At 44.9% G+C, this 23,118-nt stretch overlaps 1 protein-coding gene across 6 annotated transcripts; it reads right to left on the reverse strand.

Annotated features, from left to right (window-relative positions):
- Window positions 1-746: 746 nt before the first annotated feature.
- On the reverse strand, window positions 747-23,075 carry LOC110485726 (meiosis regulator and mRNA stability factor 1). Of its 6 annotated transcripts, none has more exons than XM_036940386.1 (27): window positions 22,934-23,075; window positions 20,770-20,978; window positions 18,031-18,858; window positions 17,646-17,790; window positions 17,283-17,491; window positions 17,047-17,164; window positions 16,767-16,942; window positions 15,748-16,263; window positions 14,823-14,977; window positions 14,288-14,464; window positions 13,775-13,982; window positions 13,365-13,543; window positions 13,103-13,183; window positions 11,019-11,255; window positions 10,769-10,888; window positions 10,324-10,505; window positions 9,739-9,959; window positions 9,230-9,372; window positions 8,739-8,872; window positions 7,589-7,791; window positions 7,028-7,255; window positions 6,364-6,603; window positions 5,679-5,909; window positions 5,260-5,320; window positions 4,855-4,962; window positions 4,550-4,708; window positions 747-4,381 (listed from the first exon to the last, which is right to left on the reverse strand). In XM_036940386.1, the coding sequence occupies exons 2-27, from the start codon at window positions 20,929-20,931 to the stop codon at window positions 4,134-4,136; spliced, it is 5,469 nt and encodes a 1,822-aa protein (XP_036796281.1). In that variant the 5' UTR covers window positions 20,932-20,978; window positions 22,934-23,075; the 3' UTR covers window positions 747-4,133. The 6 variants fall into 6 exon arrangements, with proteins under 6 accessions (XP_036796281.1, XP_036796283.1, XP_036796282.1 ...); XM_036940388.1 differs by lacking the exon at window positions 22,934-23,075 and adding an exon at window positions 22,690-22,827 and having other exon boundaries at window positions 17,646-17,745; XM_036940387.1 differs by lacking the exon at window positions 22,934-23,075 and adding an exon at window positions 22,690-22,827 and having other exon boundaries at window positions 4,855-4,959.
- Window positions 23,076-23,118: the final 43 nt, after the last annotated feature.

The raw sequence follows: 23,118 nt of genomic DNA on the forward strand, positions 1-23,118 counted from the left end.
GATCTCCGCATGTGTGGTTCCCACCATGAAGCATGGAGGAGTTGGTGTGCTGGTGACACTGGCAGTGTCCCACGCTATCCCATCTGGTATGCGCTTAGTGGAACTATCATTTGTTTTTCAACAATCAAAAACACACGTCCAGGCTGTGTAAGGGCTTTTTGACCAAGGAGAGTGGAGTGCTGCATCAGATGACCTGGCCTCCACAATCACCTGACCTCAACCCAATTGAGTTTGACCATGAAGGAAAAGCAGCCAACAAGTGCTCAGCATATGTAGGAACTCTTTCAAGACTGTTGGAAAAGCATTCCTAACAAAGCTGGTTGAGAGAATGCCAAGAGTGTGCAAAGTTGTCAAGGCAAAGGCTACTTTGAAGAATCTAAAATATATTTTGATTTGTTTAACACTTTTTTGGTTACTACATGATTCCATGTGTGTTATTTCATAGTTTGTGTCTTCACTGTTATTCTACAATGTACAAAAAAGTAAAAATAAATAAAAACCCTTGAATGTGTGTCCAAACTTTTGACTGGTACTGTATTTAAATAAAAAGGCATCTTTCAGGAATTCACTGGTTTTTCAAGTCAATTAAAGGGATCGTTCAGTTTGAAGTTTTAGTAACATTGCTAAATTACCAGTTAGCAAAACATAAAACCCTTTGCATTTACTGTCACTTTCAGCAAGTAAAAAATATAACACCTTTAACTATCCCTTTAAGAGAAACTCAAGTCAAAAATAAGAGGAAGGAGTAATGCTTCAGTGATTTATTCAACAGAAATCATTTGGTCCCCTCAACATCAATGAAACGGTTACAACAACGTCTTGTATGGTATGGTGAGCTGAGGTGAAGGGGGAACAGGGAGAAGGAACGATAGAATACTTCAGTGAAACAAATACAGAACAGAAAAATTATCACAAAGGATAACCTTGACAAAAAACTGGAGGGGGTGAGATCCATGGGAGTACAACAGAGAGACTAAGAGAAGTGCAAACAAACGTTGACATGGGCGTATCCAAAATAGCACCACATTCCCTATATAGTGCACTACTTTTGACCAGAGTTCATATAAAGTAGTGCACTATATAGGGAATATGCTGCCGTTTCAGATGCAGACCATGACATACTCACTTCGAGATACAATTAAATCGCACTACAGTGGAGTCCGATACAAATTAACCAATGACAAAACCTTGCAAAACTATTTTTTTTTTCCACCTCAGAAATGAACAAACCCACAATAAACCTCCTTTTACAAGAACCAAAGCTATGCAAAGGTGCATACGGAGTACTTTACCAGTACATGCTGCTTTTAACTGATGTAAGCAAACTTAGGAGAATTGTACCTCTTATTTTAACTCTGCCTTCTGAGATAGTGGACACTGTAGCACCTGGGAGTTAGTTCTAACGTAAAACACAGTTGTATCTTTCGAGGCCAAACTAAAGTATAATTTAAGTTTTAGTGCACAATTTTAAGGCAATTTTTGTGCCGATTGTCCCTTTGTTAAAGAGAGAAATAAGATTCTGCCCATTGTTAAAATTGAAAATAACACTTTCGGAAGATTCTGAGCCTTTAAGCCGTTATGCCTCAATATACCGTATCGGAAATCGCTCAAGATTCTGGGAAATCCACCTCCTTGAGTCATGTAATTAGAAACAGGAAGGAAATCTTGGGCGTCAAAACACAAAAGTCCAGTAACTAATGAGGAGAATCAAATTAGATGCTAATTTGAAACACAGTCAACAGGAAAAACACTAACAGGACAGGAATCTGAGTAGCCATATTGGCTCTTGGCAAGGAGATCACTATCATGGGCTCTGGCCCAATTTCTCTGGTCTTCAACTGAATCTCCAACACATACAGTAACACTGACAGAAGGAGACATTTTGGATCAAAGGAGATGGACATCAGGGGCCCTGGCCCAATTCTCTGGTCTTTTCTGCATCTTCAACACAGTAGCAGCACAAGAGAGAAAACTGCATCTTTCAACATCCGTTCATAGGGATGCTGTTTTCCCCTTACATCAAGTCATGCCGTCTACTTTCCAAACCATGCTTGTAGGTAGGGACTCAATGTCATAACCTGGGGTTGGTTGGTACAATCAGCACTCTCATCAACACGTAGGATAGGCAACAACAAAAAATAAATCTATAGACAATCACAAGTAAAAATGTTATGTAAAGACGATTGAGGTATGTTATGTCTCCAGTCCATTCAGTAGCCATCCCTTACTCAGCACCATGGCAGATACAAGCCATTGTAAGAGCCAGGCGTTGTCCAGAGCCGCACGAGGGCCTTTGTCCCTTTGATCCTATCGGGGCCTCCAGGGGCCCTTCTTGCTGTTTCATGTGTAGCTGGAGCACACAAGTACCCATCTTTTCTCTCCACTTTTACTAAAAACACCAAGTCTATCTCATTGTTTTAAAAATCAAAAATCCCAGCTCCTCTACTCAACCAGTAGAGACAACACTGAAAATGTAGACAAAAAGCAACAAGGTTGAACAAAAACAACCTTGGGCGTTTCCACAGTAACCAGGAGTGTGTGGGGGGGGGGGGTGATGTAAACTGTAACCAGGAGTGAGGGGGAGGGGGGGGGTGATGTAAACAATACCTCTAATATATGGTTTCTGCGGAAACAAGACAACTTCAACTAATTTCTTTAAAAAAAATGCAGTTCACCAACAGTCTGATTTCTGACCTAATAGGTTTACACCATGCATAAAATGTTGTTTTTTTATGCACAACATGCATATTACACACCACCTATAAGTTATTCAAGTGTAAACCACACTCAATCTCTAAAAATACAAAAACAGAAATCATTTCTACTTAGCTATTGGCAGGAAACAGTGTCATCATATCTTTGTTCACGCTGCCTCCAAGCTTTTTAACACTTGGTCCGAGTATTCAGGGTCTTGGCTTCTGCCTTGCCTAAATAACGGCCCAAGGCAGACTGGCCCTCAACCTCGCCAAGAGCTTGTTTAAAACTCTTCACGGAGGAGTCAGAATTCCTTCTCTTTCACACTGTCGTACACATTGGAGACAGCGCTGATTGCGACACCCCATTGAGAACACACAAATACAAGCTTAGGTCGATTTGACTGAGACCAGACAGTCGTCAAAGTTACTTCGAAGCCACTTTGGCAGCTTGATCCCTCCTGCCATTGACTCGATACTTAAAGGAGAAACTGAAAACACCAGCCATATAGGCTACTACTTTATGAAAGCACATAGTCAAGGTGGAACGATGTCTGAGGACTCTGGACTGTGAACTGAACACAATGCTAAACATCGCCCAAGAGAAAGAGTTAAAAGAATGAGATGGGCACGGTTACTCAACAACAATAATTGTCAATACTACCTCCAAAGCTGCCTCAATGGCAAAGCTCAAATATTTTTTTGTACTTCTAGCTGTATGAAGAAGTGCATTTGTCCGATGACAAAATGCAATGGGGACAACACAGGGGAGAGGGCAGTAGACACTCAAAATAATGACGTTTCTCTACATATTTATATAGCTTTCCCTCAGAGCTTCCTTGACAATAATTAACATGATATAAAATCCCTATATAAGTTCCCATTTTTAAACAAGTTACTGTATTAAATCTCTGAGGGGTTTTGAGTTGAGGTAAGGGTATTCAGTGGTAAAATAGGCATCTTTTGCGATTTGCAGTGTAAACTCGTGGCTACAGTGCCAACTACCTCAGTATTTGTTGTTGCTGTATTGTGGGGAAGTTCTCTTTCCACTTTCAGAGAATCATGTTTCCAAACAGTTTATCCATAGTATATAATTCATATCTACCACAAAACCTTCCTGGACATGCATTAATAATCTGACTAAAATTACACGGCTTTGAAAAATGAATGGCTGTTGCAGAAATAACTGCAACAAGAAAACGCATGGCTTTGTGAGGAAACAACTACATCAACATGATGATTGAGTTTGAAAAGGGGAAAAGGCAAAGAAAGGAAATAACGTCACAGTTTGTTGCGGGGGGCATGACTAAAAACAAATCATTATTTTTGGGGCTTTTTACAATTTAGCTGATCAACTCTTAATTTTCGAGTTGTGTGTGATGAATGTGTGTGTGTGCGCGAGTGTGTGCTTGTTCCAGCATGTGATCGTCAGTGAGTGTCTTAGGGTGCGGCTGTAAAAGAGAAGTTAGCTGCCAGCTTCACTTTATTGCGAGGAGCCCTCTTGCTGGGGCTGTTTTCAACGGACGCCATTTTGCGGGTCACATTCTGTGGAGGCTTGGTAGTCATGGAAACCGAAACAACAATATTCTGGTTGTTGTCAGTTAATGCTTCTATAGGCTCAGATGTGTCACAGACAGCAGGGGCTGCTACTTCTTCTGCTACAGCTTCCTCCTCAAGTTTATCACGCTCTGAAAAACACAATGGCATCATATATCCAGGTCAGTCCAAGGGAAGATGTCAGCTGTGTGTATAGCGGAGCACGAGTAAGCTCGAAGCTAATGCCTAGGAGGGCTAACAGTCTCATTGCACACAGAAGACCTGGGTTTGAAACGCGGTTGATCACGTGATCAGCTCACCTGCTGGTGATGGCGTCTGCTCGAAGCGGATGAGGTCAGCCTGTTGGAGAACGGGGTCAGGGTGCAGCTGGGGAGAGGGCAGGCAGGAGGGTACTGGGCCACACAGCAGGTCTACTGGAGAGGTCAGACACAGCAGCTCTGTCTCCACCCCACCAACACCTGATGGAGAAAAAAAAAAAGAGACTTAATTTCTGCTTCAATGTATAAACAACTATTAAAAAAGCCTAAAAACACCTACAAGGCAGAAAGAAGAACATCAAAACATTGGTAATAGTGCCTATGACTCCAGTGGTGTGGTTAGCTACCTGGGCTGTGAGTTCCAGACTCTGTGTTGCTACAGGGGCTGTCTCTCTGGCTGGCCCCGTCCTCAGGCTCCTCTGAGGCTGCAGGGCTGGCTCCAGTGGCTCGAGCTGCTGAGGAGAACCAACCAACCAACCCACAGACCATTATTACACTCTTTCCATTACAGAGTAAAACACCGTGCCTTCAAGACACTACCATTTCTGTTCTCATCATACAAGCAAAATACCACGACTTCTGTTCCCATTACATGTCATGTTCAACTAGTCTTGTGTTGAAGGATCATACAACATGATGCCCGTGAGATGAACTGATAACAACCCCTTCCCGTATGTTAATACTAAATGCAGGTAAGGCCAAAGCCATTTGTTTCCACAGTTCCTGCTGCCAGACGGTTGATTAGTCTTTACCTTTCATATCGTTCTTCAAAACGATAATCCTCTTGTGGCCATGCCCTTTGATCCACACTACCTGCACACAGGCAGAAACAACATCCCATTTAATTACCACAAACCCCATCCATCAGTCACCAGAGTCTGCTATGGGGGCTAAAGCCGCACAGTGCAGGGACAGAGAAGGCAACTAACCACATTGACTACATCTGCTGCTTCGACAGTGACATCCCCAGTGCAGGTCCATATGCTGAAGAACTCTTTAGATACAAGCGGTATAAATTCCCATCTTATCATCAACACATCTGTGTATTTCCAACATGTTGTTTAACAAGAAGTTTATTGTCTATCAGCTTTGAATTTGAGAAAAGCACTTCAACTTTTTTTGGTGAGGGTGAGGAGGAAGGCGAGCGTGGCGAGAGTTAGTAATTCTGTACCTGTGGTATGGCGTTGAGCAGGTCGTCTACGCTGCCGTAGCCGTAGGAGCGAGGTTGGAGGCCGCGTCCGGTGAACTTGGCATAGGCCCCGGGGAACTCCGTTAGGGAGATCTGGTGGTAGTGGTAGGTGTGGAGCAGGGCACGCACCCTACGGGCAAACTGGTACAGACGGGTTAGTCTAACTCTCTCCTCGCCACGCTCGCCTTCCTCCTCACCCTCACCGTAGAACAGCTAGGAGGGGGGGAGAGAGAGAGAAGGGAAGTTATGAGAAACACCAGGGGAGGGCAAACTTTGTGGCTCGAGGGCCACATTGGGATTTCGAAATGAAACAGAGGGCCACACACATTTTTTGGGGGGTGGGCCAGAATGGATGAGGGGTCGTAGTTTGCCGACCCTGGTCTAGACTAGACCTACACACAAAGACCTAATGGTCATCATTCCAACATATAACAACAGTGTTTCATTCAAAAGGATTGTGCAATACGTCTCAGACAATTACAAAACCCGACTAACACAATGCTACCCAACTTTAAGACCCGGTGAAAAAGCCCTAAAAAATGCTTTCAACAGGAATCCATGATCCTTCTTATCAGACAAATAGGCAGTAGAGCAAAAAGGTTCCAGTCTATAGAACTAGAATTAAACATTAGTATAGTATGATATCTCTATGGTCCAGTCCACCGACCTCCACCAGGTAAGGCAGGCTCTTCAGCAGCTCGCTGAGCGAGAGGAAGCCGTATTCACAGGGGTTGAGCTGTACCCCATGTACAGAATGATACAGCAGACTCAAGCCCTCCACGCTGACGGAGCCGTCTCCCTCGTGCTGCCCCAGGCCCATCAGCAGGGACAGCAGCTGGCACGTTAATGAGCGCAGAGACTTCCTGTTGATCAGCTGGACCTCACGGCCGTTAGTGCCGTCCACCACCTGAGGAGTAGATCAAATCAGATGTATTTATAAAAGTCCCTTTATACTGCAGCAGGTATCAAAGTGCCTTCAGTTGGAGGTGAGAGATGAACCTTGGCATTCAGAGAACATGGCTGAATCTGGAATTGATGGCTCATTTCCAATATAAAGATGACATTTCAACGCACCAATAAGGGGCCTGCACACTCAAACCTCATCCAAGCCACTTCAGTGACATCAGGAAATACTTGTGACTCATCCTTAGGGGCCAAAATAATGTTTACACGAGGTCTTGTATAGCCCAGGATGCTCTTGTTCAGTGTTGGGGTCGACAACCATCAAAACATGCAGTATCACAACCATTTAAATCAGTCTAAATCTATTAAAGTACAACAGCCTACTACAGATGTATTTGACTGAACTGACTAGAAAGTTCCAACCATACCTTGACGACGTGGCAGAGGTTGACGAGCAGGGCGGGCAGGGAGGAGACGTCGTAGTCCTGGAGCCTCAGGCCGTAGCCGAAGGTCTTGCTGTACTCAGACAGTAGCTGGGCAGCAGGCAGGCTGGAGTCTCTCTGGGAACGGAGCATCTTGACCAGCTGGGCAGCCAGGGCCTTCACACGCTCTACCTCTGTTAGTGTCAGCACCTTCTCCTCTCCACACTCCAACACCTGGGGAGAGAGAGAGGTTCCATAACAAAATGTCCACTCTACTCTAGGAATAATGTTATTTGTACTGATAATAAATGACCCATTGGGACAGAAATGAGACGCACACCAATATTTATTACACACAATTTTTATGGGAGGTGAAAAAAAAAATAGCTGCTGGGTATGACAGTTATTACTGTCAGACGTTGCAATTAATTTCCAAATTAAGGTAGTGCTCTGGATAAATTGAGGATAATCTGCCATTATCAATGGCTTCTCCTGCCGCACTCTGAAGTCAACAAATAAAAACACACATTCCTCCTGGGACAGAGAATGACTCTGGCCTCCACCCACCACGAGTACGTCGGGGATGGCCTCGAAGAGCTCCATGAGCTTGGTGAAGCCGTAGTAGGCGAGTTTGCACTGGCGTCCGAAGTGGTGGTGGTAGGTAGGGATGAACTTGGAGAAGGCCATGCGACAGTGGGCCTGGTGACGCAGTAGGTCCACCACCTCCTTACCAAACTGCTTGGTCCGCTCCATCTCATCTGATGTACGATCTGAGGGGGACGAGGACAAAGGAGGGCAAGAGTTAACAACTCAGTTCTCATTATTTATAATATATATTTTTAGAAGCCAGTTAGACATGTTCTCTGCTGGATGGCGTCTCCCTGTTGTAATAAACCACGTATTTATACATTTACTTCACCTTTTCTCCTTTTAACTCACCTGGTAATTCCTATTACAGCTCATTTCATTTTTTTGCCATTTTAAAGATTATACAGAAAAACAGGTAGAGGGAAAAACAACCTGATCCCCAAACCACATCAACCCCATACCAAGTAGAACAGGTATTTTCTGACTCTATTGAACAGAGAGAGGATGACAGTGTGGAAAGAGGTTGTGTCAAAAGGCAGTAGGCCGGGTTTAAACCTACTGTACGCCGACACCGTAGACGTGTACCGAAGGCTGCGGCATTACTGCTACACCAGCCAGGTCACAGTCAGGAGATAGTCAGGCATATGTGTGTGTGTGAAATGCATTACTTTATTCCATGCCAAGGATATTCTTATCCATCTCCAAGGGAATTTCTGGGTTGAATAAAGAGTGAAAAAAAAACCTATCCAAAACAACAGTGACTAATATTTCACGATTTCCCCCCAGGGATCAAATGTACAACTACAGACACAAACAAGACAACAACCCAACCGTCTGGTCCCAAGTTCAACATATTTTCTAAACAAATGTTACCAATATTTCACGTTCCTTCCTAAAGCTGGGTATGTTCCCCCAGAGGATCAAATGTACGAGAAAGACAGAACAACCCTCTGGTAGTTTATCCATGACCCTGATATCAGACCCATTAGGGTTGCAAAATTCTTGTTACTTTCCCCAAATTCCCAGAAAAGTACACTGGAACAATAACCACGAAAAATACAGAATCCTTTTGGGGAAGTTACCGGAATGTTGCATACCCTAAGACCCATACAGAGGGACCTCATCTCACCTCTCTTGGGTACAGAGATGACAGTGTCCAAGTCCTGGTGTGTGATGGTGATGGTGGTGTCAGGGATCTCAGCTAGCAGGTCCATCAGATCACACATCCCATAGTCCAGCACCCGCCAGTCTCTGGAGAAGCACCTGTAGCAATAGAAACACATTGAATGAACACACACACAGACAGGGAGCCATTTGACACAGAAAAGACACTTCCAAATGAATTCATATAAACACCATCACAAGTAAAAACACCTCCAAATAAGCCAATAGAAACAGAATCCAAACAAAGTCATAAAACAAATACTTTACTGTTAATTAACAATAGCTGACAGGAATGTGCTTAGCTTAGGATAGACAACATGATTGGCTGAGAGTGTGGGAATGGGCGGTCCTCCTATAGAATTGACCAGTGGTTGGTCTGAATTTTAGACTCTTTGGCTCGACGGTATGATTTGCTGAGAGAGCGGCGGAGTGGGCAGTTCCTATGGTAGTACTGACCAATGGTAGGCCTGCATGAAGTCTGTGATGGCCACCTGTTTGCTGGCCTGGAACTTGAGCAGTTTGAGGAGGTCCTGGGTGAATCTTTTCACCTGGGCACGGTGTGTCAGGGTCAGCAGACGCTTGGTCCCCATGCCAAGGATCTGGAGTTGAGAGGAAAGAGAGATTCATTCATGCTTTGTTTACTTCAGGGGTCGCCACCACTGAGTGTATGCAAGCACTTCCTGCTGCAATAATCTATTAGATATTGTACTAATTGTTTCTGTCAGGGATCTAACCTCAAGGCTGTTGAAGTGTGTAATGAGAAACAAAGTGGGCAAGGCTTTGTTAGAAGGGATAGCAGATGGTCTCCCAGTCTCTTCATTGTGTGTTTGAGCTAGGAAGTCACTAAACTAGCAAGATTAAAAGTGATCCGTCGTGTGTCAATTAATTGAGCTTGAGTAACTGCCATCTTTGATTATCTGTGTAAGTGAGCGATTTATTAAACTGTACGTGTGTATGTATCATACCTGCAGTACGTGAGGCACAGCCTCCAGTAGCTCCAGCAGCTTAGAGTATCCGTAGTCAGAGACCCTACACTGCTTGGCATAGTGGTGGTGGTAGGCAGGTATGAACTTGCTGATGGGCATCAGGTTGCAGGGCTGACCCTTCATCAGGTCAATGAGCTCTCTACTGAACTGGATCAACTGGGGGTTCCCCACCGGGGACTTGCATCGCTGCGTCCACTGGTCTATGACACACACACACAGCAAGAGGTTTTAATGACTTCTATTATGATAGTAGTATGGTTGCAGCTCTGTCTTGGAGTGCTGGTATCTGCGTCAGCAGCACAGTATCCACCTACTAAAAATGTCAGGAAAGCAGTTTTTAGCTCAACATATCTCTGACACAATTCTTATGGCCTCCCGAGTCTCTTCAAGTGTCTTTGAGAACGGTCTTATGCGATAGGGGTCTCCATTGTTAATGAATATAGGGTTTAAATTCTGTAGGTTTGTATTGCTTTTATGAACCCCAGAAGATTCCTCTGCGAGTCTAAATAAAAGGTTTTCAATGTAATTCTCCCCGAGGGTTAGGGCTGAGAGTCAGGTCAGTACCTGTGTTGGATGCGGGCGGCTTGTTGTGGATCCACTTGATGACCTTGAAGCCGTTCTGAGCAGTGACGATGTTAATGCCTGGTATACAGGTGATGAGGTGCTCCAAGGGGACACTACCCTCCTCCTCCCCCTCTTCAGACACCGCCAGGGGGCCCAACTCTGATGCATAGCACTCTGAGAAACTGAGTCACAGGAAAGCAAAATTAATATTCATGAAACACAAAATCTAGTAACATTTACAGTGTTATACGAAATTCCAAATGGCCATTGCAGTCCATTTGTATGAAATGGGTTCTAGAAATATTGTTTTGATTTATTAAAAAAGGTCTTTCCCATAAAAGTTCACTTATTTCAAGGCAGATCTCTCCCACTCCATTTATTGAATTCAACTTTATTAAGCATCCACTGTCCGTTAATCTATCCAGGCAGAGACAGCGTTGGTTACCTGAGCAGGGGCAGGGTTCCCTCATGGGACTGTAGCAGACAGTGGACCTGGGAGGCCAGGGTCTTCAGAGACACCACCACAAAAGGAATCTTATACGAGTCTGGGTCAAAGTCTGCCTCACTACAGGGGGGGACAGAGAGAGATCGAGCTCTTATGAAATACTTTCTCAAAAAGTCCTGTAAGATGACATAAATATATGTGTGTGTGTGTGTGTGTGTGTGCGCATATGGGTCTTTCAGTCTATCCCTACCTGAAGTTCTGCTGTGTGTAGTGGTAACTGCAGACAGGCTCGTGGTACTCCAACTGTTCAAACACCACAGGACTACCATTAGCCGAGGACCCTTCCAGGGACTGAGACGACCCCAGAGGGCTCTGCCTGGCCTGGCTACTGGGGAGGAGACACACCAGCCTGCCTCCACCCTGCTCCCTCACCGCCACAACCTCTTGTAGTCTGTATAGGTCGCTCACCACCAGCTTACGACCAAATCTGGGGAGAGGTGGAGAGATGGGTGGAAGGGAATTAATAAAGTACATTGACATAGCCATTACTTAGCCTCCATTTACACAGGCAGCCCAATTCTGATCTTTTTCCCCCCACTGATTGGTCTTTTAACCTGTTAGAGCTCTAGGGGCGCTATTTCATTTTTGGATAAAAAACGTTCCCGTTTTAAGCGCGATATTTTGTCACGAAAAGATGCTCGACTATGCATATTCTTGACAGTTTTGGAAAGAAAACACTGAAGTTTCAGAATCTGCAAAGATTTTGTCTGTAAGTGCCCCAGAACTCATTCTACAGGCGAAACCAAGATGATGCATCACCCAGGAATTAGCAGAATTTCTGAAGCTCTGTTTTCCATTCTCTCCTTATATGGCTGTGATTGCGCAACGAATGAGCCTACACTTTCTGTCGTTCGCCCAAGGTCTTAGCAGCATTGTGACGTATTTGTAGGCATATCATTGGAAGATTGACCATAAGAGACTACATTTTCCAAGTGTCCGCCTGGTGTCCTGCGTCGAATTCGGTGCGCAATTGCCAGCTGCTTCTACTTTACCATTTGATTCAGGGGAGAAAGCATGTGTCCAAGAACGATGTATCAATGAAGATATATGTGAAAAACACCTTGATGATTGATTCTAAACAACGTTTGCCATGTTTTCAGTCGATATTATGGAGTTAATTTGGAAAAAAAGTTTGCGTTTTGAGGACTGAATTTATGGATTTTTTTTGGTAGCCAAATGTGATGTATAAAACGGAGCTATTTCTAATACACAAGGAATCTTTTTGGAAAAACTGAGCATCTGCTATCTAACTGAGAGTATCCTCATTGAAAACATCAGAAGTTCTTCAAAGGTAAATTATTTTATTTGAAGGCTTTTATGTTTTTGTTAATGTTGCTTCTGGATGCTAACGCTAATGCTAACGCTAAATGCTAACGCGAAATGCTAACGCTAGCTAGCTACTTTTACACAAATGATTGTTTTCCTATGGTTGAGAAGCATATTTTGAAAATCTGAGATGACAGTGTTGTTTACAAAAGGCTAAGCTTGAGAGATGGCATATTTATTTCATTTCATTTGCGATTTTCATAAATAGTTAACGTTGTGTTATGCTAATGAGCTTGCTGATAGATTTACACAATCCTGGATACAGGGGTTTTTTCATAGCTAAACGTGACGCAGAAAACGGAGCGATTTGTCCTAAACAAATAATCTTTCAGGAAAAACTGAACATTTGCTATCTGAGAGTCTCCTCATTGAAAACATCTGAAGTTCTTCAAAGGTAAATTATTTTTTTGAATGCTTTTCTGTTTTTTTGTGTAAATGTTGCCAGCTGAATGCTAATGCTAAATGCTACGTTAGCCATCAATACTGTTACACAAATGCTTGTTTTGCAATGGTTGAGAAGCATATTTTGAAAATCTGAGATGACAGTGTTGTTAACAAAAGGCTAAGCTTGAGAGCTAGCATATTTATTTCATTTCATTTGCGATTTTCATGAATAGTTAACGTTGCGTTATGGTAATGAGCTTGAGTCTGTATTCACGATCCCGGATCCGGGATGGGGAGATCAGAAAGGTTAACCAATTAAATCAGATCTTATTGGTCAAAAGACCAATTAGTGAAAAAAAAAATATCAGGGCCCGTTTTCCCAAAAGCATCTTAAGAATAAGTTCATTAGAACCATAGGATCCCATAGCTCTGTTGAACTTAGCATTAAGATGCTTTTGGGAGAAAGTGTAAACGCAGCCAGAGTACTTAACATTGCATAGGACTAACTCCTACAGGGGTGGAGGGAGGTTGAGTGATGAGGAGGAGAGAAGCAACATGACTCACTTTTTCTCGTAGATTTCAGTGAACTTGAAAAGGGGAAGACAGCTGGCTGGCGCGTCCTGGAGAATCTGGAAGATTTCAGAGCTGTAGAAAGAGGAAACCTTTTCATACCATCCGAATCCATCTCAAACCAGGTACAAATCATGTGTTGGCGACATTTAAAAAAGGACGGTGACGAGTTCCCCGATCGAAGACATGAAACTGCCAAATGATGTGACAAGTAAGGGAGAGAGTACTACCTCAATGTTAGCTGTGCTGTACATACCGGAGCATGGCTAGAGACTTGTTGCCGGCCCCGGTGATGAGGGAGACGTGGATGCGTTTGCTTCCTATCTTGTAGCGGTGCAGGCTGCTCACAGCACTGATGGCCTGCTGTAGGGAGACGAACTGGACGGTGGCCTTCAGCTGGTAGTCTGTGTGGGGACTCAGCTCTACGCCTTTAACCTGGAGGGAGACACGCACGTTAGCTTCTCATGTCGTCTACAGTGTTCGCGATTTGGCACAAGCACACACAGCCGCGTCAGAAAATGACAGAATAGGTTGAATCAATACAATGACACTAAACTACTAAATCTTGACCTCGCCATCTTGCTATTTAGCCTCAAATGGGAGACAGATTAAAGCTCCATTCATCTATAATGAATAGCATCAGAATACTGTCTGTACAGGACTCACCCGTCCGTGTCTGGAGAAGGCGTCGTGCAGGCTCTGCTGCAGCTCCTTACGGGACATCCTGTAGTCCAGGTTGGCCACCTGTAAGTCTGCCCCGTCCGAGAAGGGCTCCGAGGCCTGTGGGCCCACAGGCAGACAGGGGCTGCTGCTGCCCCGGGGAGGAGGGCCTATTAGGGGGGAGGAGCGGCTCGACATGCAGGGGGATCCACTCCTGGAGCAGAGAGAAAGTTGAGTTGAGTGGGTTGGTTGGCAGCACCATAGGAAGGTATAGATTGAAATGTCCTGACCAAATCATCAAAGTGTCAGATATTTGTGTAGCTCAATGAGGTTACTTTAAGACAATTCGTGCAGGAAATGTTAAAACTAATTTGGGGGAATATTCCCTTGCATTGTTTTTTGGGGGATAAAAAAGGCTCAAGTTAAAACCAAGGCATAGACTGACGTCTCTCCTCGCCTAAAGACTGCTTACAGGGTAAGGAAACAAACGGGTAATTCTGTAGTGTCTGAAGGTCTCACCGTGAGGACCAGGAGCCTTGGGAGAGGCCCTGTGGCTGGGGGAGGACCGAGGCGCTAAAGGTCTTGTGCAGGGTCAGCTTGCTGAAGGCAGAGGGGGTGCTGATCTGGAACTCTCCAGAGCTCCGGTCCACATGACGCTCAGAGTCCGATGCACTGCGGGGGCTGGAGAGGTCCCTCCTGATGGGAGAGGGGACATTAACTCGAAGTTTAAAGATTATGGCATACTCAGCTCTCTGAAAACAGCAACTGCATGTGAGAGATTTTGGCATCACCTCAGCTCCAGTAGTTTGAGCACAAGCCACCTCATTTAGAAACAGCTGCTTATTAATTCCTACATCTGCCTATGTGTTCTACACTTCCCTGGGTCGATGGACCCCTCTATAACAGGGATACTTTTTGCAGGCCATTTTACAATATTGAAGGTAAAAACACATACAAGCCTGTGGGAACCAACTGTGATGGAACCATCTAACTATTAGTACATTTGTTCTTTCTTCATTTTAGTCTGAAAGGGGCCCTGGTGTCCATAGCGTACCTCCTGCAGCTGAACATAGACTCTCCTATGAGGCCGGCCTTGATGGGGTGTTGCTGGGACGGCCCCTCTCCGTTACTGTGGGGGGAGGAGTTGCGCTGGCCTTTCTCCAGGGGGAAACCCCCAATCTTGGGCTTGGTCTCCAGTCCACCTAGCTCCTGCACCAGGGGGACAACCAAAGTGTAACTAGATATGTAGTGGTGAATGTATTAGAATAGCCATCAGCTTGGCAGAATGGATGTGAAGAGGAAGAGGCTAATAAATAAACAATAGATCTGAGAGGAAGTGGTCCTTCAGAATGCTGGTGATTTTTTACCAAAGCTATTTATTCAAATCAGAGCTATACGTTTCCCCCATTGTTAGTATTATTCAACCTCTTGTATTGTCATAACTCTGACATTATCATCACCATTCTGCAGTCTTCCCCTCAGCTCTATTGTCGGGTGGAGACAAAGCAACGGAGGAGCAGAATAAAAAGAGCAGAGATCAAAGTAACACATCAAAAGCGTAGAAGAAAGAGACCATAAAAAACAGACTGTTACGGCCGGCGGGACAGGAAGCGATTACAAACAGAAGCAGGATTCTGACGAGATGAGGCATGGGATAGAGCAAAGATATGGGAGAGAGAGATATGCAATCATTAGATTGATCGAGGCATTAATTGACGCAATTAATTTAAAAAAAGATCAGCCAGACCTTATATGAAGCATGGGACAAAGTGTTGAAATGCCACACATTGATTAAAGCATTACATGAAATGTTGAACGAAGCACAGAAACAGACCAGGCTTTAAACTACATGAAGTAGGGGATGAAGCATGGCTATAGTTTAAAAGCCACAGGTTAGCGCAGGCAGATTGGAGGACATGGACAGGGTTAGGGGAGGACAGGCGGCACGCGGGATGGGGGGGCGGCAGGATGCTGCTGACCTGAGGAAGCTTTCTGGTTTGGGGGGGAACGGGGTAAGGTGTCCCCCCGCTCCCCCTCCTGGGGCTGTAGGGCCTCTCAGGCACCGGAACGGAGAGGGGGAGCGAGGATTCCCTCTCTCTCTGACACTCACGCCTCGCACGCCTTTTCCTCCTAGGGGAGCGCAGCTTCTCCAGGGGAAGGAAGGAAAAAGAGGAGGAGGGAAGAGGTTGAACTGGAAGCAGAGGTGGAGTCTCAGATGAGGAGGGTGGTGGGGTCGGGTCGTTTCCCTCCTCAGTGGACGGAGCTGAGAAGGAGAGGGTGATGCGCCGGCCGAACACGTCCTCGTTCTCCATGCGCTTGAGGGCGCGCTCCGCCGCTTCCTGCGAGCTGAAGCGGAGGACGGCGGTGCCGGTGGCCATGGAGACGCCCAGCACCTTGCCCCCGCAGTTGTCCGAGAGGCGGCGGAGGCGGTTGCCCACGCTCTTGCCGTCGCAGCCCGGCGGCAGGTTGTACACATAGAGCAGGTTGAAACCGAGCTGGTGGGGGGAGGAGAGGAGGGAAAGAGAGAAGAGGGGACCGCTCTGGGTTTACGTTTTTGAACATTCTTTGGAAATGTGTTTTGAAATGACAAGAGGTTTGCAGGGTCGGAGTCTTGTGATTCGTAGCATTACACTACTGAAGATCACACTGTAGAGCGAGAGGGAAGACACAGGACCCGTGTGGCTCAGATGGTAGAGCATGGCACTTGCAAGGCCAGGGTTGTGGGTTCGATTCCCACAGAGGGACCAGTATGGACAAATATGAAAATGTAAGTTGCTCTGGATAAGAGTGTCTGCTAAATGACTCAAAAGTCAAATGTGAAGAGGTCTAGAACCATTGGAAGAGTAAAGGGCAGATTTCAGATCGCCCAGAAGTAATGCCTAAAGGGCAGATATTGTCTCTGAGTAACCAGTCAGAGTACTGTACATGTATTGAAAAGTGAACTTTGACATTCTGCAATATGGATTACATATATCAATTAAGCATCTCTGAAGCCTACCTGTGATTTGACAGCCTGTCTGGGCGGCAGGTCGGCTACCATCTCTTCAAAGGCCACGTGGCGGTGGGCGTGCTGCAGCAGGGCGTCCGACGTCTGACCGCTCTTATGGACCAGGATCACCTGGAAACCATGGCGATGCCGGAGATCACTCAGCTCGCTGGCAAAGTTCACGTCGGCTGCGAAACGGATTCAGAAAAGGGGTTAACTACCGCCAAGAGTGGACGAACGAACGAAATGAAAGAAAAACAGTTTTAACATAAGGTAAAATGAGCATACGCACAGGAGACTAGCACCACAGTAGCAGGGGCAGTGTGTGTTTCCGCAAAGCGCCGCAGGCTCTGACGAAGCTTGTCGTCCGCAGCGTTCTTGGCGGTAGCGTTAATGTGCGCTACCGTCACCTGGGGAATTTTTTTTACCAGAAGACAATCAGACATTGCTCATTTAGGTAGAGTCAGAGACTGAAGAATACAGCGGAACACTTTACCAGCTGAGGGAATCAGATCACACACAGGTTACCTGGCAGTTGTTGAGCTCCTGGATGACGGCCTTGTTCTCCTTGCTGATGTCACAGACGCAGATGAACTCTGCCTCTCTGTGGCCCTGGAAGAAGTGGCTGCGGAGGCGCTGGACCACAGCTGCAGCAGAGCGACCGCTGGGAACACAGCAGTTCTCGATGTCCCAGAAAACACCCACCGGAGGAATGTTCTCAGGGCCTTCTGGAGAACCTGGGGAGGAGAAAAACACCAAATGTGTTCAGAAATTGAGAGAAACTGGGAGGTACTACTGTCCTGCATGTCTCTAGTGAGAATTGTTTTTGGGAAAAATGTTGGTTCAGTGTGCCCTTCTGAACACGACTGGCATCATTACATTGATACATACCATACTTTGTTGCAGATTTGCCCAGGCTGGAACCCAGCAGTAGCAGGCCGTCGGAGGAGGTCCCACAGCCATTACACACGGGGATGGGCACAGAGACCGACTGGGCCAGGGGCAGAGGAATGTTAGGCCACAACTTGTCTGCAGGCTGAACACGTGGAAAGAACAAGTTATCATTCTGTAGTCAGACAAAACAACCCATGTCTTCAAATGTTGTAATATTGTACAGTCAGGGACGGCAAAGAGTCATTTCTAAATGATGGGCAAATGACACAAATTGTTACTCGTATGCATGTAACTGAACAAAGTACTGCCTGTTCCTGTATACAAGTGACACCCAATCCAATAGAGTGCCACCACCACAGTGAACAAAGAGAATTCCACCAACCTTCGTCAAACAATCCCGGCAGTAGTGCGCCCCGGTGCGACAAACTGTGCGTTCAAGATTGAAGTGCATAGCATTAGAAGAACAGATATGTCCCGAGGTGGGTATGTGGGGGTCACTGTGTGCTGCCAATGATCTCTGGACCCCCAGAGTGGCAGGGTTGTAATCACCACCACAGGGGTAATACCCAGCTGCCCAATGGTGGGGGGTGGCGGTGGTAATGAATTTAGACTCGTTGTAGGGTAAAGGGATGGAGGGGTAAGAGTGGAGAGGTCTGAGAAGGCCTCCTGTACAGCAGGAGCATGGTAGGTGGGAGTGAGACTGAAAGGATAGGGGCTGGGACGTGGTGTCTACAGAGGGGATGTGGAGCTTGTAGCTCCCAGAGGGGAGTAGCGTGGCTCTGGCATCCCCTCCACCACCACCAAGGCTGGGGAAGTGCGGGTGTGAGTTGAGGGTGGTTGGCGTTATTTGACTGGCTCCTAGCCTGCTGAAAGAGGCTTCCTGAGAACATGGAGGGAGGTAGAGTGGGACACCACTGCTGACACCGACACCACTACTAATACTAGCGCTACCGCCACCACTAACAACCCCATAACCACCACGACCCAATGGGTCTGTGCTGCAGTGCTCACAGTGAGTGCACACGCTTACTTTGGGACTACCCCCCTGTAGTGGTAGTTGTTGGAGGGAGTCTTGCGGAAGAGGAGGCAGACAGGGAGGGGGCAGAGGGAGGGGAGTGAGGGGGAAGGGCTGGGAGGCAGCGGTATGATGCGGAGGAGGAGGCAGATCTTTCAGCTCCAATACTGGCTTTCTTTTGTCCATGTAATCGTTCTGGGAAAAGAAGTTAAACAAACAAAAAGGTTATTTCTAAACTAAACAAACAAAAAGGTTATTTCTAAACTAAACAAACAAAAAGGTTATTTCTCAGCATAATCATTTCATGCTTACTACTTATTTTTTTTATTTGGCATTTGATTCCTGATTGATATTGTACTGCATTGTTGAGGAGAGTTAGTAAGCATATCACTGAACAGTGCTCACGTGACCAATAAACTTTGATATGATGGGGAAATGTTTTCTAGTTTACCCTGACCCATCTTTGTACAACTTACACCTCAGCTCTACTACACACGTGGCGTTGCTTTGCCTTCAGCGCCGTGTCAATGTGACGTTCTACCTGCTACACAGAACACACGCAACCAAAAATTATCCTTTTTCACTCGAGAATTGAACCTCTGTGAATCTTGAGCTTGGAGGCTGCCGTTGGACGGGACGCAAAAGCGAGCGCAACACAGTAGTATAGCAGCTTTCATTGATGTCAAAGGAAGCATTTCCTCAATGGCTGATGGCAATGCTGGATGCCCGATGTCTATAGCATAGCAGGGCCGTAAGATGGGAGAGAAAACCAAGTTGATGAAAGTAGGCCCGTTCAGTTCACTGATAAGAGTAAAGAGACGTGTGCTCCTGTGTGTCTAATATGTCAGATAGTGGCCTTGGGAGGATTCACGATATGTAATAAGAGGAACTGTCATTCTTGAACAACCAAGTTCAGGAACAAATGGTCTCTGGCTTTTGAAGCCTATCTAAAAATGACTGGAGGCAGCAATGTACATAGTTATGACTATAATGCTACATTTCACATTTCATTAAAAAAGGCAAGTAGGTTAAAGAACAAGTTCTTATTTACAATGACGGCCTACCCCGGCCAATCCCTCCTCTAATGGCGCTGGGCCAAATTGTACACCACCTTATGGGACTCCCGATCACAGCCGGTTGTGACACAGCCCGGGATCGAACCTGGGTCTGTAATGACGCCTTAGACCGCTGCGTCACTCAGGATCCCCAAATCCTCTTTTATTACACACATTTATTGACTTCACTCGCCACAATTCACACACTGCTTCCTCTCAAAGCTTCAAAATAATTGGTCCCTCCATGTTGAAATCAGTATCTTCAATGTCTACCCCTAATAATATGATTGATTAGAGCTGGGAAGAGAAACCACAAATTGACACCGACCACTTATCGTGGACATTTAGCTAATATTGTTCATTACCTGATAGGGACTTATTAAATAAGTTTGCTTATGTGGGCGATTGCTAACGGGACAATTGATAGCTACACCATTTAAAGTAGTAGTAGCTTTAACTCCTTTGGGATAGGGGGCGGTATTTTGACGTCCGGATGAAAAGCGTGCTTAAAGTAAGCGGCCTGCTACTCAGGCCCAGAAGCTAGGATATGCATATAATTGGTAGATTTGGATAGAAAACACTCTAAAGTTTCTAAAACTGTTCAAATAATGTCTGTGAGTATGGCAGGCGAAACCCAGAGGACAACCCCCCCCCCCCCCCAAAAATCATCCTACCACTGATTTCAATGGCTGGCATTTTTATTATAGGTCGAAATCGTGCCCGACTGCAGTTCCCAGGGCTTCCACTAGATGTCAACAGTCTAGAGTTTCAGGCTGGTTTTTGGAAAAATTAGCCAGAAATTGTCATTTTTCTGGGTAGCTCCCATTTTGGCTGTAGTGTTTCCAAGCGCGTGAATGAGAGCGCATTCTTTGGTATTTTTCTCCAGTAGAGATAATAACAATTATCAGTCTTAAATTGTATCGTTTATTTGCATATTAGGGTACCTAAGGTTTGTATTTTTGTACTTCATACCCATCATAGAACGTAAACTATCATCAGTCTCCGGCTACAATGTCAATACTTAATTGAAACAGAATGTAATGTTACATACTTGTTTGTCTGTGTTGTAACTTGGGGTGTTTTGCTGCTCGGGGGTGGAGAAGCACTCTGTGAGTTTCCAGAGCCGGGACGAGGCCTCTTTCTTGGGACGACTGAGCCATGGGAAGGGCCTAGAACTGCATATGGATCTCTCCTTTCCCAGTCCTTCCATCATACAACCTAGCAAAGCCTTTCACCATCTTGCTTCCTTCTCATGCTCCCCTAAGATAGAAAAAAGAGGAAGCCCTTTGTTTTAAATGTTTCCAAATTGGTCTTCATAAGTTTCCACTGGCTGCAATAGGGTAGCTAACGTTATCTAGCTAGCGACTACCACAGAATATTTAAACCTACACCCAGGGCTTTACAGAGCTACCATTTTGGGGGTATATGCTCCTAAATATTTAGCTGTGCTGTCTGGAATTATAACTTGGGAGCACAGTGCCCCTAAAAAAACAGAATCCAGGTAATAATTGTTGAAACGATTTCTTCGCTGTCTCGCAGCCGCAGTAGTATGCAAACATGTGGTGGCACAGAAAGGAAAAGGTAGCTTCTTCAGGAGAATAACATGTGGTGGCACAGAAAGGAAAAGGTAGCTTCTTCAGGAGAATAACATGTGGTGGCACAGAAAGGACAAGGTAGCTTCTTCAGCAGATGAGCTTCAAAACTAGCTAGGATTCATATATTTTAGCCATTTAGCAGACAATTATCTAGAGCGGTTTATAAGAGCAATTAGCGCTCAGATTTTTCACCAAGTCGGCTTGGGGATTCGAACCAGCAACCTTTCGGTTACGGTCCCAACACTCTTATCCACTAGGCTACCTGCCACCTAATACAAAAAAAAAAAAAATAATACATTTTGTTATATATATATATATATATATATGCCCACTATAGGCCATCTTAAAAATCTTCTAGATTTATTCAATTACAATAAACCCTGTATTTTTTGCTGGCAATTCTTATCAATGAAAGGGCAATCTGCAATTACTACAAAAATGTGGGACTTATAAATAATAAACACATTGATTCCTGAAGAGTAGAACTTAAACTGCCCCATGAGCTTAGTTTAACTGTCATAATCTGAATCAAAAATATAAACTTGTTTTCCCTATGTTTGTAAACAAAGTAAATGTAAACAAACACTATAGCCTCAAACATGGTTAAAACTGTACTTTTATATCATGATGGTCGGTCTGTGAATTTAAGTGTGGTTACATTTCCCACAGGCCAATCCCCGGGAAATCTGCTTAGTTATCGTTTCAACTGCGGATTACCTCAAATATGTTTATTTGTGTGCTTGGGAGCAAGTGTGGAAAATGTCAGCATAGAGCACCAAGCAAAATGTTAACTGCAGAGTTTAGCCAATTAAACTCAACGTTTTAAATCGTGGAGTTGAGTTGCCTATGCAGTTGTGACATGCTAGTGTGGATTTACTGTTTAGCTATACACGTGCCATTAAACTAAATGCGTGTTCCCGTTTGCTATGTTAATGACCAACTGCCCTCATATAATTCACTGGTTCATTTTAGTGGTGAAACGAGGCGTGCTAGCTAACAGGACTGCTTGCGTAAACCAATCTCAGTGTTTGGTTAGCAGCTAACCATAGTGAGTTAGCTAACGTTACATGGATTCGCTTGAAAGTAGTTCAAAACTAAACAATTTTGCGGTACAACCCAAACGACATAGCTTTCTCTCTAAAACCATTGTTGCAATTCCTCATAACACAACCTTGACAAATGACAAAGTGTGCCGTTAAAGTTAGCTCGCCTAGATTGGTTAGGTAGCCAGCTAATGCTAACTGACGAGTGTCTGTTGAGACAGCACCTGCTACATACTGCTTAGTAGTAGGTACAAGGGATAACATCATGCTATATCAACAAACAGTCAACGTATTTGATTGGGGTATTTATCTAGATAACTGGTTATTTCTTACCTGACTGGCGAGCTAGCTAGCTACTTTACTTCCTTTCTTCTCATCATATCCCTCCGTAGTATTGTTTTGCGTTATCCGTCTACCTAGCAACCAGACGTTTTTTTTAACATACATTTGCCATAAACGATTCCACCACTGTCGCAATTGCACACAAAGCACCCAACTAGTTTCAAGTGTCCTTGCCACTGAGCTTATCGTTATATCCTTGCTAGCTGGTTATCGAATTCCTCAAAACGAAACTTACCATAATTACAACAGTATGCTGATCAAATTTGTAGCCATTGTAATGTAAAATAACTACTAAATAACCTGTAATGGAATAAATAATTTGCTAACGAAGGCAATTCGTTCTCTCTATTCTGGAACGTCCGTCAATTTCAAATCGTGTAATGTACACCCTTTTCTAGTGGGAAATTGGTTTAGCAAATG

This window comes from Oncorhynchus mykiss, chromosome 13, assembly GCF_013265735.2.
Source record: "Oncorhynchus mykiss isolate Arlee chromosome 13, USDA_OmykA_1.1, whole genome shotgun sequence".
NCBI lineage: Eukaryota > Metazoa > Chordata > Actinopteri > Salmoniformes > Salmonidae > Oncorhynchus > Oncorhynchus mykiss.

Excerpts from the sequence above, each read along its gene's own strand:
- LOC110485726 (XM_036940386.1), bottom strand. The coding sequence starts at position 20,931 with ATGATGGAAGGACTGGGAAAGGAGAGATCCATATGCAGTTCTAGGCCC. Across the intron at positions 17,165-17,282 it reads AGGAGCTCAACAACTGCCAG|GTGACGGTAGCGCACATTAA; the intron begins GTAACCTGTGTG and ends AAAATTCCCCAG. Across the intron at positions 9,960-10,323 it reads GCCGCCCGCATCCAACACAG|ACCAGTGGACGCAGCGATGC; the intron begins GTACTGACCTGA and ends TGTGTGTCATAG.